The sequence below is a fragment of the Falco cherrug genome, chromosome 4 (genome assembly GCF_023634085.1).
Source record: "Falco cherrug isolate bFalChe1 chromosome 4, bFalChe1.pri, whole genome shotgun sequence".
Taxonomy (NCBI): domain Eukaryota; kingdom Metazoa; phylum Chordata; class Aves; order Falconiformes; family Falconidae; genus Falco; species Falco cherrug.
Genome location: NC_073700.1, coordinates 70907300 through 70920550, shown reverse-complemented (window position 1 = coordinate 70920550; position 13251 = coordinate 70907300). Strand labels below are relative to the sequence as shown.

General features: G+C 35.7%; 1 protein-coding gene across 6 annotated transcripts in view; it reads left to right on the top strand.

The window, feature by feature from the left end:
• MLLT10 (MLLT10 histone lysine methyltransferase DOT1L cofactor) overlaps positions 1 to 13251 on the top strand; it is a 136917-nt gene that overhangs the window by 72269 nt on the left and 51397 nt on the right. For all 6 annotated transcript variants that reach the window (XM_055709381.1, XM_055709383.1, XM_055709379.1 and 3 more), the window contains one exon: positions 959 to 1525. In XM_055709381.1, the coding sequence (XP_055565356.1) occupies positions 959 to 1525 (567 nt within the window). The remainder of the gene's footprint in view (positions 1 to 958; positions 1526 to 13251) is intronic.

Here is a 13251-nt window from a genome sequence, read left to right as displayed (position 1 = left end):
TAAATTGCTGTATTAATGTAAATTATATTTGAAATGGAATTCTTAATAATGTTTAACGGCGTACTAAAGATAAACCACTGATTTTTCAAGGACTTTTTTTGTACCTCTTGTTCTATTTAGGAGGATTTTCTTGATGGGCTAGTAGTTATCAGTCTGAATTCTACCGAACAGTACCCACAGCATCCACCCATATAAAATTATTGAATTTCAGTGAAAATTGATGTGTGTATTTGAAGTGTGCTCCATTTTCTGCCTTGTGCTAACACAGTGATGAAATGACTGCATTCCAAATATTACAGAAGCAATGTAATTCTATTACACAAAAGATCTTTATCGTTCTCTGACAGTGCTAAAGAAGTCTTAAAATGCCAATTTATACGCTTTTCTCCACTTCCTCTCATGTCCTTTTTCAAAACACCTCTTCTATGGAACACCTCCTCAGCCAGGGTAAATGAAGTACAATTGCTGTTCCCTTGACCTGTGTCAGACCCTTGATTTAGGTAGAATGGTAAAGAAGATTGTAGACATAGTGTAGACCTGATCATAGCATGTTTCCATCAGCCTTCTTTTTATATATGTGTATGTTTATAAAAAACCCTGCCATGACTTGCACCAAGTGTTTGTTGTGGCTTTAAAACAGAAGGAATGTCAAAGTTACCTAAGCAGCGAAGTTGTTGTTCTCTTTTTATTCATTCAGATTTGAATCTCTGATAGGAATCTGAGAATCAGATCTAGCAGAGTGAAGATCAGCAGGAGAAGCAATGAGTTGTCTTAAATATAAATTCTTTAGCTCTTGGTAGCACTTTTTGTGTTAAAGTCCTTGTATTTTAAAGTTTTGTATTTTAAGGTATTAATCTTTCCCATCAATTTTCATCAACTACAGGAAACAAAAATTGTACTTTTTCTCTCTCTCTCTCTCTCTCTCCTCTCCCCCCCTGCCCTTTGCTTTCTTTTTTAGGCAGCTTTTTGGGCACTCCTGGGAGCATAAAGTCATCTTCTGGAAGTTCAGTTCAGTCTCCCCAGGATTTTTTGAGTTTTACAGACACAGATCTGCGAAGTGACAGTTTCACGCATTCTCAACAGGCTTTGTCAACCAAAGATGTACATAAAGGAGAGGCTGGGAGTCAAGAGGGGGGTGCCAATTGTTTCACTTCCTTAGTTGGTCTCCCTTCATCATCAGCTGTTTCCCAATCTAAAAACTTTGACAGCTCACCTGGAGACATAGGTAATTCAAGCCTTACTTCTACAGCATACAAACGAGCTCAAACTTCTGGAATAGAAGAAGAAACTGTAACAGAGAAGAAACGAAAAGGAAATAAGCAAAGTAAACATGGGCCTGGTAGACCCAAAGGAAATAAAAATCAAGAAAGTATTTCCCATCTGTCAGTTTCTTCTGCTTCCCCAACTTCTTCTGTGGCATCTGCTGCAGGAAGTGTGACAAGCTCTGGTCTTCAAAAATCTCCAACTTTGCTCAGGAATGGAAGTTTACAAAGTCTTAGTGTTGGCTCATCTCCAGTGGGTTCAGGTAGGCATTTATTGGATTTGTTGTCTTACCTCAAAATGTGTCTTTATTTTAGCTGTGATTCTGAGTATGCTTTTCAAGAACTGCATATCATTTAAATTAACTTGAAAGTTGCGTTGGGGGGGAAAAAGTAAAAATTAGAATATTACTGTTGGAAGAGTAAGTTTTGTTCCATATATAGATACCACTATGCTGTAGGTGGTTTTAGTAGATTGACCTGTGTATTATATAAATGCAGGTTTTGAGGCTCTAGGGGGGAAAAAATAAGTTGCATGAAAATAGGTTCTTTGGAAATTACACATGACAGGTTTAGCTAAAATAAGCAATAGTTTATGCAGGCTGTATTGTCTGTATGTTCTGATTCATAGAGCAAACAAAATCAGTACACAAGCATGTCAGCTGTGCTGAGTAGGTCTCCATTATTTTTTCCCAATTTAGCTTAACAAAAAATCAACATGTCTATATGGAGAATTACTAGTTTAAACGCATAAAAGGATATTCTGAATCTGGGCCCCTGTGAGCCTGATGACATTTTCATATTCCTGTGTGCTTTTTAGCAATTGAAATTGGCTGGTTTGTTCTTCCTCTGTTCTAAATGTTATGTGCATCTGGGGCTGTGAGAGGCTTTCTGTTCCCAGTAAACCTGTGTGTGGAATGACTTTGCAGAATACAGTATCTACCAAAGTCTTTGTTGCTTTGAAGTTTCTTTTGATGCCTTTGTATTTGGATTTAAAAAAAAAGCAAACTATCTGATACCTCATTTTTGTAACTTTGAAATTTAGTCCTTTTTGTTGTTTAATGGATCTTTTACTTAATCTTTCTTTTTTTGGGGGGAAAGACAAATGGAACTTGAATATTTGGTTGTGGACAGAGGTTTATGCTTTTATATTATATATTTTCACTGTATAAGCAAGAGATACTTTAAATATACATGCTTCGAGAAACAAATAACTTTGTTTTAGAACAAGTCAGGTACTTAAAACCTTGATCTTAAAACCACATTGTATTAATCTTTTTAGATACAGGCAAAAAATTTTTATTACGGGCAACAACGGCAATAGCAGTGGCAACAATATAGAAAAAAATATTTTTTTTAATGTAGAAATCAATAGGGAGAAATGGTGTGTGACAAAACCTCCCAGTTCACTGTCCATCTTTTTGAGTAAAATGCGGTTTTAAAAACACTTAACCTCATATCTGTTGAGGACAGAGATCATCCAACCAATTTAGATCAGTGTTCTGACTTATTTTGGTATGATCTTTCTTACTCCTTTTATAATCTCTTTGCGGTGGATTATGTATTGTCGTAACTGGGTAGCAGATGGAAGTACAAGATCTTGGTTTGAAGTGAATGACCCATGTTTCCCCCCTTATATTTATCTTAAAATATTTTGGTCTTGTCAGCTCCCAGGACAGGCCTTTCCCTGGCCAGGTCCATCTTTCCTTCCTTTGTCCTCTATTACATCTCGTTCTTCCATCTATAAAATGCCAGTGATAATGTTAAACTCCCTTTGTAAAAAGCTCTGAAATACCTGGATGGAAATACTGGGCAGGTGTTACCTTTGTCATGATATTCAGCCTGTAATTTCACCTCTGTTAAGCATACTTGTGGATTCTTATTAGCCAGTGTTAGACCTGTCTGCTGAAATCGTGATATTTTTTGAAGGAGCTAGAGAATATGAATGACAAACAAACAAACAAAATCCATAAATGATATCACCCCAACCAAAACCAGAAAACCCCAAAGAAACAAAACCAGATTGGATATCTTTGCCTTCAAGCATGAACTCTAAATTTGTAACTTCCGCTTCAGTCTGAGCTTATTGTTTTAATGTACTCTTCTCCCTGCTTTCCCCTTTTTCTTATGCTTGTAGTGCTGCTTTTCCACTTTATCGTAAAGCATTTTCTGCATTTAGCGGGCAATTTACAATTAGTTACAGTGAGGAAGGGCATTTGAGTATTACTGGTATTATTGGAAACACAGAGGTATGATGTACTGATGTTTCTCTTTGAGATGCCTCTGTGTTGTCCAGTAACAAAATCCAACAAGTGAATCTAAACGATTTGACCCAAAACCTCAAATAAGATTTTGTGCATATAAATGTAGTTAGAGAAAATGCAGGGGAAGTTAAGCCAAAAGATTTTTACTGACTCTTACTTGGAATTGCGTTATTATTTCAAAGAAGCATTATCAGGAATGCGTTAGACCATATGAAACAAAGCTTTTGAGGCACTTTTTCAAGAATCTCCTCCTCATTTGTTTTTTTTAAACAACCTTCTTAGGTGCAGCTATCTTAAGCTACCATGCTTTTTCCATTTTCTTTAGAGTACTTGTTAAGATTCTTAAAAATTATTAAAATCATTATTTCAGAGGTATGATAATCCTGTTCACAGTTAATGTTCAAGTTAGGTGAAATGTGAAGGAAAACTTATTTTGATAATGCAGATTTATCATACTCTATTTATACATAATTCAGTGTCTTCCATAAAACTTTTATTCAGAATAGGTACATTCAGCTCATTTTGCGAAAATACTTGTCCTCTCCAAACTTTTTTCCAGTCCAACAGAACTTCTGTTTCCCTACGTAATAATAATAGAGATGTATCGTGAACAGTACAAGGTTGTGTAATTAAAAGCTGTTACAATACATATACTCTGGTTGTATTACAATCACCATGCAACTAATCTGATGTGTTCAAAATTTTGAGTCCTTAAATGTTCAATCTTAATGCTCATAATAATTTTTTCTGAAGTGTATTTATAATCTGATAGGAAACACTGTATGTGTTACTTCAACAGTCTATCAAAGGAATGAAAAGTAATTTTAAAAAAACAAATAGAATTTAGTTGGTAGGTCAATAAGGAATTCTATTTAAAATTAACGTTTTTCTAGTATGTCTGTCCCTGTTTAAAACAAAACAAGAAGAAAAAGCAAACAAGCTTCTTTAAACAGTAATAGCTTATTTACAAACCATACTTATCTTTTTGCTGGAAATTCACAAGCACTGTAAGCTTATTGTCTAAGAAGACCTAAGTCCATTGTCAGGCAGGAGTTACATAAAGCCAATACTGGTTCCCCCCAGATGGGCCTGGTCTTTGGAGTGATTTCAGGATCTGAATTTTTTAATGGGACAGGGTCTCATCAGAACTCTACAATTTTACAGAGCTATTTAGCTTTTTAAGTCACACTAGTTGTATTCTCAGGATTAAGTTCATTCTCAGCATCCTTCTTGGGACTTAAAGATTTGTAGTCCGAAGTATTGTAAAGCAGTGATCCCTTCTGCTGAAGATCATTTCCCCCAACCCCCTTCCCCCAGTGGTGATTAAGGAACAGAAAACCTTCATCCAGGGAGTGGAAGAGATAAGTAGCATGTTGTTCCAATGCTTATTTCTGCTAGTAGTAGATTTCAAGTTCAAGTATTTCTTTTACCATACTTGCACTTTATTTCAGCAATGGTGCAGAAACTAGTAAGGTGGTGGGAAGAAAAAAAAAAAAAGTTATGATAAATAGCTTTCATACATTCTGTATTTTTCTGTCAAGCAGTTTGTGCAGGCTCTGGCTCCTCTTTGTTAGAAGTACACTCCAGTGAGTGAAGAATTTTCTGAGAACTCATGTCCCACAGCAGTAGGAAAAAGAACATTTGATGTGACATACAGTACCTTCTGACTTTTGTGGAATAATGCAGCAAGGTGAAATGAAAAGCAATCAAGCATCAGAAGTAAACTGAAATTTTTGTTTTATGGTAGATAAAGTTCTTGCACAGTTATGTTCAAATTCTGCATGGATACTTGTGGCTGGAAGAATTACAGTGCTTCAGGCATATAGGGATGCTTCTCTGTCCCAGTTCTGTTCTTGATTTCAAGTGTACAACAAACTGTGCAGTATCAGCTTCAGTTGCTAAGGACTTCAGGGGATAATTTGCTTCAATATTTTGAATGTCTTTGCATAAATGATTTTATGCCTTTATGAATACTGTAAACCCTACAAGAAACTTACAAAGGAATTCCTTTTTTCTGTAAGAAGTCTGGAGAAGGTTAAATTGCAAACTGGGCCTTGAAATGGTTAGCTCATTCTTTCAGCACCCTTGCTGTGCCCATCTTCTAGAATTCCTTTATCACTATTGAGACAACCTTATAATTTTCTTCTTACATTTTTATCTCTACATCATATATATTCTACCCTTGACCAGTCCTCGGTATGCTCTGGTTGGTAATACTAGACAGTTTTTGAAATAACGGATGTATCCAAACCCAGTATTGTACTTTAATATAGTAGTATTTCAAACTCTGATTTAGAAACAGTTAATGTTTTTGGCACAGGCCCCTCTGGGTTGATCATGTGTCTTGTGCAGTGAAATTTCAGCTTTATACAGGAGTTTACTAAATGCTTCAGCTTAGTCCATGTGTTATTCTCTTTTCTCATCTGATTCAAGCAGTGATGAAGCCTCTGCCAAGCGTTACATTCCTGTGCGAGATGATCTTACTGTTAAGCTCATTGTCATACTGATGATGTAAGAGAACTGTGAGTTTCAAAGTAGATGAGTAACTTGAAATCATTGTCATTGAGGTACTGAATCCCTCAGAGCTTGTGTTAAAACTTTATGATATTATCTTTATAAACTCTCGTAGCCTTTGACTTACTAGCTAAATATATTGGGATAAAGAGTTGAGAAAAAAATTACTCTGAAACAGTTTGTGCTATTATGTTTATCTGCTAGCTGCCCCGGAAGCTGAAGCAGGAAAAGAAGTCTTGCTGTGTTAAAAAGCCAGTTTGTATTCCAGAGGAGAAAGAATAGAAAGAACAAATTGATACTAATAGATATTAATGACCTTTTAGGACTAAGCAAATAGTGTAGAAAACACACAAGGCAAAATTCATGGGCAGAGAATTTAATTATTCATATTTGAGGCTCAGCAGAAATGGTGTTGGTTTGATAAGAGATTAAAATGTTAAAATTGATTATTGTTGGTGTAGAAAACATGGAGACATTCATTGAGTAATTGGGAAGAAATCACACGAGGTACTAGAGGCTTAGGAAAAGTGAGATATATCATGAAATGGATCCCCTTACCAGTGTTGTTAACCAAAACAGGTGTTACCAGCAGCTACAGCCAGAGGTGATAAACTGGTATTTCCTGATGATGAATACCTCATATTTTCACGGTTTTAGACTGTCAGTGTTAAATTTCAGTAAGTCTTTAAAACTTGTGAAGTTGTAGGAGACTGGCGGGTAGTTAATGTTATGTAATTAGGAGATGTCTGATAGAAGAGAGATGTTAAGAGATGTAAAGATGTAGTGATTAATGGTGGTTATTATCAGTTATGGGAAGTAACCTCTCGGACTCTTTTGTGTCAATTCTTTTAATAAAAATAGTGGCACAGTAGATGTCTGCATTTCAGTTGATACCGCATGACATTTTAAATAAAGACCTGTAATGATAGGAAGTCAACAAACCTTTGCATTAAATGTAAGTCTTAATTTAATTTTGATCAGAGAATTACTAAATCAAAGTGTTTACTTTGGGATTGTGTTATTTCCCTGTGCATCAGTTATCAACCTTATGCTATTTATTGGAAAATTCTGCAATTTTTGAAAAAATGTGGGTATGAAGACAAGGTAAAATGGACCTCTTGGTAAGCAGTACAGACAGAGAGTTGTGTTTATGGAGTAAAGTATAAGATTTATGTCTAAGAAAAATGGCTGTGTACTTGCAGGATAAGGATGGCCTTGTGGGGAAGGGAGGGATGAAAATAAAAAGGATAAAAGTGAATAATCAGCTATATCTGAGCTTCCAGTGCTGAGCTGTGTTTGAAAAGATTTGAATACGTAAACGGCAGACTAACGAGAAATGTAGCTCTGTGTTCAGCAGAGTGCATCTGGTCTCCAATACTGTGCCTAGTTCTGTTATCTGCTCTCTGTAAAGAAGAGAAGAGCTATGAGAAGGATTCAAGGACTGGAAAAAACATGTTATTGTAGAAAACCTCAGGAGTGAGTTTATCTGACTACGGGTATACCAGATAGGGAACTGAAAACTGATACAATAATGGTCCTTAACCTAGCAAGAAAGGTAAAACATGATCAAGTGAGAGAAAGTAATAGTGGAACAGTTCTCAGTAATGGTTCTGAAAATTCGGAGGTAATATGTCTTCTAGAAGATACAGTTTAGTCAGGCATATTTATTGGATTTGCAAGTGTGGGAAGTTCCAGAGCTAAGAATCAAATCACATGCAGAGATTCTTCTGCTGAGCTCTTATCTCTAAAGCTAATTCTGCGCTGTATTATCCCTTTGGTTTTGGAAAGAAAAATTGACACGGTGCATCAGTTTTGCTTATGAAATAGACTGTAACTGGGCAAATAATGCATTTCAAAATACAGGAGTTAATAGGGAATTGTCAGGCAGTATGGCTCTGCAGAAATTAGTTCCCGATACGGTATGTTCTATGCTTTTATCAAAGACTGGGAAGAAATTAAGAAATCTTTGCTGATTGCTGTGAGGGTTCACAGTGCTTTCTAAAAATGTCTGTTGTAAGAAATGTACTTGGATGCAATGAATCCTTGATTAAGAAAGTTTTGTATATAAAATACTGAAAAATGAACCTTACAAGAGATGTGTTTTGAAAACAATTATGAAAAACCTCTGAATAACAATGGAGAACTGAACATTATCTCATACTGAGATGCTTTAGGAAAGAAAGGCTGTTGTCATCCCTGTGATACTCATAACTTTTCCATCCCTTCTTGAAACATCACTTGAAATTACTCCATAGATAGTGCAGATAGCAGAGTACTGTAATTCTGATCTAATTTCTCCTAAAATGTGGATATAGGAAACTTGAGAAGAGGCATACAATGATTAAGATTTTTAAAATTTCCTTTTCAGAGTCATAAGCTGTGTGATAGAGTGAAGTATCTTTGAGACTCTTTCCGCTTACAAAAATGATTAAAAGCATGATCATAATTGTTATACAGGAAGAATTAATATTCCTGGTCAAGATTTTTTCATTGGTAGTTGTATACTGGTAATTGCCCCGTTCTCTGTTTTTTAATAAAATGTTGTCAGAAAATTACAGACATGTAGTACTTAATTAGACATGCTGCTGAAAACAAGAAATGTTCAGCCTTTCCACCTGTGAAGTCTCCAGGCTGCCTGACTTTCCGTGGAAGCAGTGTTTTGCGCGTTAGATACAGGTCGGCTCCTCTGTGAATGTCACAAGACCAGAAACTCTTGTAGCATTGCTTTGAAACAAAACTTGATTTAAACCAAAGCAAAACAAAAGAAAGTTTTCCTTTCTCAAAAAATTCTAGTGTTTTTTGGTTTGGTTGTTTTTTGTGTGGTGCTTTTTTTTAAGTGAATACAGGTATGAGGGCTTTCTGAAATAAAAAATGTCACAGGGAAGGAAAGGTAAGTTCTAATAACCAGGGTGTAGCTTGCATGTCAGGCTGCTCTAGGCCTGCTGATCATGGAGAAGGATCTTGGCAGCTGTGGAAATGAGATTTTACCTGACTAGTTAATTGTTGTGTGAGCATGTAAGTGTCTGTCGAGTTAAAATGGAAATTTTTAAGATCATATACTTGAAGCTAGGTTCCCAAATGATGATGTGACTCTGGGCATTAGTTTCTAGTTAAATTTTAAAATATATCATCAATTATTTGTTTATTATGTTCTGATAGTCAACAGCAAAAAGTATGTTTAAATTATGAACTTGTAGTACGTTTCTGATTCTGAAGAAACCCCAACAAAACAAAAAGCAAGTCTAATATGGGAAAGGGAATGTCTGTTTTCCTGAGTTCCCTTTTAGGTCTTTCATTTAAAAATGAAATAAAGATTTTGGTAGTTACTCATTTCAGGAGAAGGGCATAATAATTTTAAAAAGCTGAGCAAAAAGATGTCATGAATTAGAAACTTTTTGAATCTTGTTTTTATTCAGGCTTTGTGAATCTTCTACCCAAATAGGAATTTAATAATGAATAAAATTCTGTAGGTCTAGATTTTTGCCCATACTGAACTATTTGCAGAATTGGCATCTAAATATGATCTTTTTGAAGCATAATAAATATCTATATGAATACATGGGGTTTTTGTTATATCTGTGTTGGTAGAGAAGAAAATGGTCTGGGCGGGCTTAAAGGCTACTTAGATTTATAGCTAAATTTGAAAAGTAGTTAAGTACAGCAACTTTTCTTGTTTGGTAAGGGAAGATTTTCAAAGAAGTCTGAGTTTTTTGTAAACTGTTTGCTTTTAGATTATATTTGACCCGTAAGCCTATGGAGTGTCTTGTATATATTTGGTGTTAGGTTTGAATTCCTAATAAAAAACTCACTTATTTTAGGCCTGGGTAATCTGGTTAAACTACACTGTATGGATGAGATATAGCTGACAGCTTTGCTGTTATTGTTGCCTGCATAGTGAACAAAATAAATTGCCTGCTTTTCCAGGGGTTGATTATCTTTGCAGATACATGGAGTAAAAATATGTGGCATTATTATTATATTAAAAAAAAAAAGGCAGAAAAAGAAAAATGTACCAAAACGTACAGTTTTGTGCTTGGACTGTGTTAGTTCTCTAGGTCTCTTCATACAACTAAGAATTAAAATTTGAAATGGAGAGAGCGGGGGAAACAAGGAGACACTCCGAAGCAGTTAATATTTCTATCCTATCAGATGTCTTTGTTCCAGAACTTGATATTTGCTTTACAGATGTATCCCTTTTCTGAAGATCAAGGAGATATTCCTGAAATGAAAATTCTATTGGTACATGAAAATAAAGTGTGATACAGGTGTTGTTTACTTGCAGCAGTTTAGCTCCCAGGATCTCCTGTAAAAATTAGTTAAACCCCTCTTCATTTGATATAATTGTGTGTGTGTGTGTATGTATGTAAATTAAAATATACATATTTTTGAGTGTGAACATTTTTCAGCATCTGGAGTCAATTTACTAAGGTATGGCATTCTTTGTAAGTCAAATGCGAGATAGCAATCAGTCCTTTAACTCTGTAAAATCTGTTAAAGTTGATGTGGGAACATTAAAAAAGTGTGTGTGTGTGGGGGGGGGGGGGAGCAAAAATAGGGTTGACTGTAAAAGGAGTTGTAGGGGGTTTTTTACTCTTCATTGAAAATTGTACTTTTCAGATCTTACAGACTTTCAAGTCTTTCAGGAATCAAATATAGCTGAAAAATAAGTGTTGTGTATGTGTTGATGGTATTTGCAGCACTTTTGTCCCTCTGAAGACTGTACAACTCATACGGTCAAATTCTCTTCTGTTGTTGTTATTGTCAGTTAGAGGTGATAGCACTACAGTCACATTTTTAAAATCAGAAAGAAATGTACTTTGCATTTACATTTTCTGTTTATTCGATGTGAGGACCTGCAGTACCCTAAGTTAAACTGACTGAAAGTTGTTTCAGAATTATGATTAGAGTGATTAACCTCTGTATCAGAAGAGTCTCTGATGTCCAGAGCTGTTGTTGTGATGATCACTATAATTTCTGAGATTCCTCTGTAAAGTCTTAAAAAGCGCAAAAAAAAAAAAAAAAAAAAAGGGGGGGGGGGGGGCGGGGGGCAAAAAAAAAAAAGTACCGTCATAGTGTAGTGGTATAAGGAGGACTAGTTACCTTAAAATAATTGAGCTTTTAACTGAAAGATGTTGCTTGGGGACAAATCCGTTAAGACTTAGAGTGGACAGATTCCTCTGTTGATGTATAGGAGCTATACTATCTGTATACTGTGCTCTTTTAAAACAAACATAATCAGACCAAGTGTCTGATTATCAACTCACGTTTCCCTGTGCTTCCCCCTTACTCAAGTAATTTATTTTACTTCCTTAAACAGGTTGCATGGATGTGATAGGGCTAAGAACAGTAGTTTTCTGAAGCTCTAGAATCTAGATAGTACATACCACAGCACAGGCTGTGTGTGTCGCGCGGAACAACGTTGTAGCATGTGTCCCACAGCAGTTCTCGCTCTGTAGTGAGATATTTGAAGTCAGGTGGTCCCCAGGTAGCTTCATATGCTGTAGCTCTATAACCTAGCTCTAGTTAAAATGGCAGAAACCATCGGGATAGCTTTATAGGTACAAATAAAGATTTCAATAGCTTTTATATTTAAACAATGCATTAAAAAAGAGAAACTGTGGAACCCAGTGTATGTCTAGATGTAAAGATGTGTCTTAGCTACATTAAATGAGAATATATCCCAGTGCCTTTTCACTGTGTGGCAGTTCTTGGAATTTTATACAGGTTAACTGTGCTAGTTGCTTAAAACCTGCCTGATCTTTGTGTTGATCCAGCTTGATGTGAGCTCATTTTTAATAAACCTCCACTGCATAAATAAAATGCAGAAGGTTGGCACAGATAAACCAGCACCATATTTCTAGAAGATTATTCAAATAAACCTATCTTTCAGGAGTATTACGTATAACTGAAAAACTGCTGTACAAGCTTGATACACAGATATGCTGTACACGCAAAGTGTGCTGTCAAAATACTTAGCAAAATAGTTCTTATCAGGGCTTTTGTGGTGGTAATGCAAGAAATAGTAAGTGAAGCAAACTATATTGTTAGAAAAGCTGTTCTTGTCTGATCCTGAATTTAAAGCAGATTTTTTGTCCATTTGAACTAAATTGGGATTTAGCACCTACTTTAGATGCAAACTCGTTACTTCGTGTTCTTCTTTCTATACTTTTTATTCAGCTTTTAAATAGAATTCTTCATGTTTTGATGTCCGACCTGGAGATCTGTTAGGTGTCTGTGAGAAGGCTGTAAGGATAGTATTAAGAAAACTTAATTTTGGCAGTGATCTAGCTTGCTACATGTTTTTCATGAGGCAGAATTACATGCAGTGGTAAAAAGTTTCTGAAGAGTTCTCATTTGATTAAGTAACTTGAAAAAAATTGGAAATTTCTGTCCAAAAGTAAGGCAGTATAGCTCTAGAAACTTGAGAAGAAGCTGAAAACAGAGATGAGGAATATGCCATGTGTCTGGGGCTTGTGCATGAGTAATCTTATCAGATATTTTGTAGTTTACTTTGTTTTATATCTATTTCCCGTTATGTATTTGTTTTGAACATTTATGAGAAGGATTTCCTGATAATGACTTAGAGGTTCCATGTAAATCAATCAAACAAAAACAATAGAAAGCCCTCATTCCTTCCTCCTCCCAAGCACATGAAAAGCAACTCAACTTTTAGCCATCAAAACAGTTTTCTTTCACGTAAAAATCTCAAATGCAGAATGCCTTCCCCGCCGCGCCCCCGCCTGTCATGGACTAATGACTAATCTGAAGGATTTAGTTGTCATGTAGAGCAAACAACATCCTTTCAAGGCCCAAAGTCACTAGGCCTTTTTTTCTGCTTTGGGAGTAGTGGTAAGCTTAGAATTAACTTCACGTTTTTGTATGCATAACCAATTCCCTTAAAAACAGGTAATGAACAGTAAAAGGCTGGTGACTGGGATGTTGGTATTAATACACAGTCTGTTCTGAGGTATCTTGAAACTAATTGAAATGACTGAGCTGGAAGCAATGAAGTCTTCCTGAGCAGCACTGATTTTAAGGAAGAATAACTGTAAGGTTTTGAAGCAAGCAATAGCAGCTACCATAAGGATTAGATGAAGAAAGCAAGGAGTTAGCCAAGATTTGAGAACAAAGTGTTTAAGGCAGCAGAGATGGAAAATAAAACAATGAATGTGAAGTCTAGCTATTAGAGCATATAGTTTTTTGGCATATGTGAT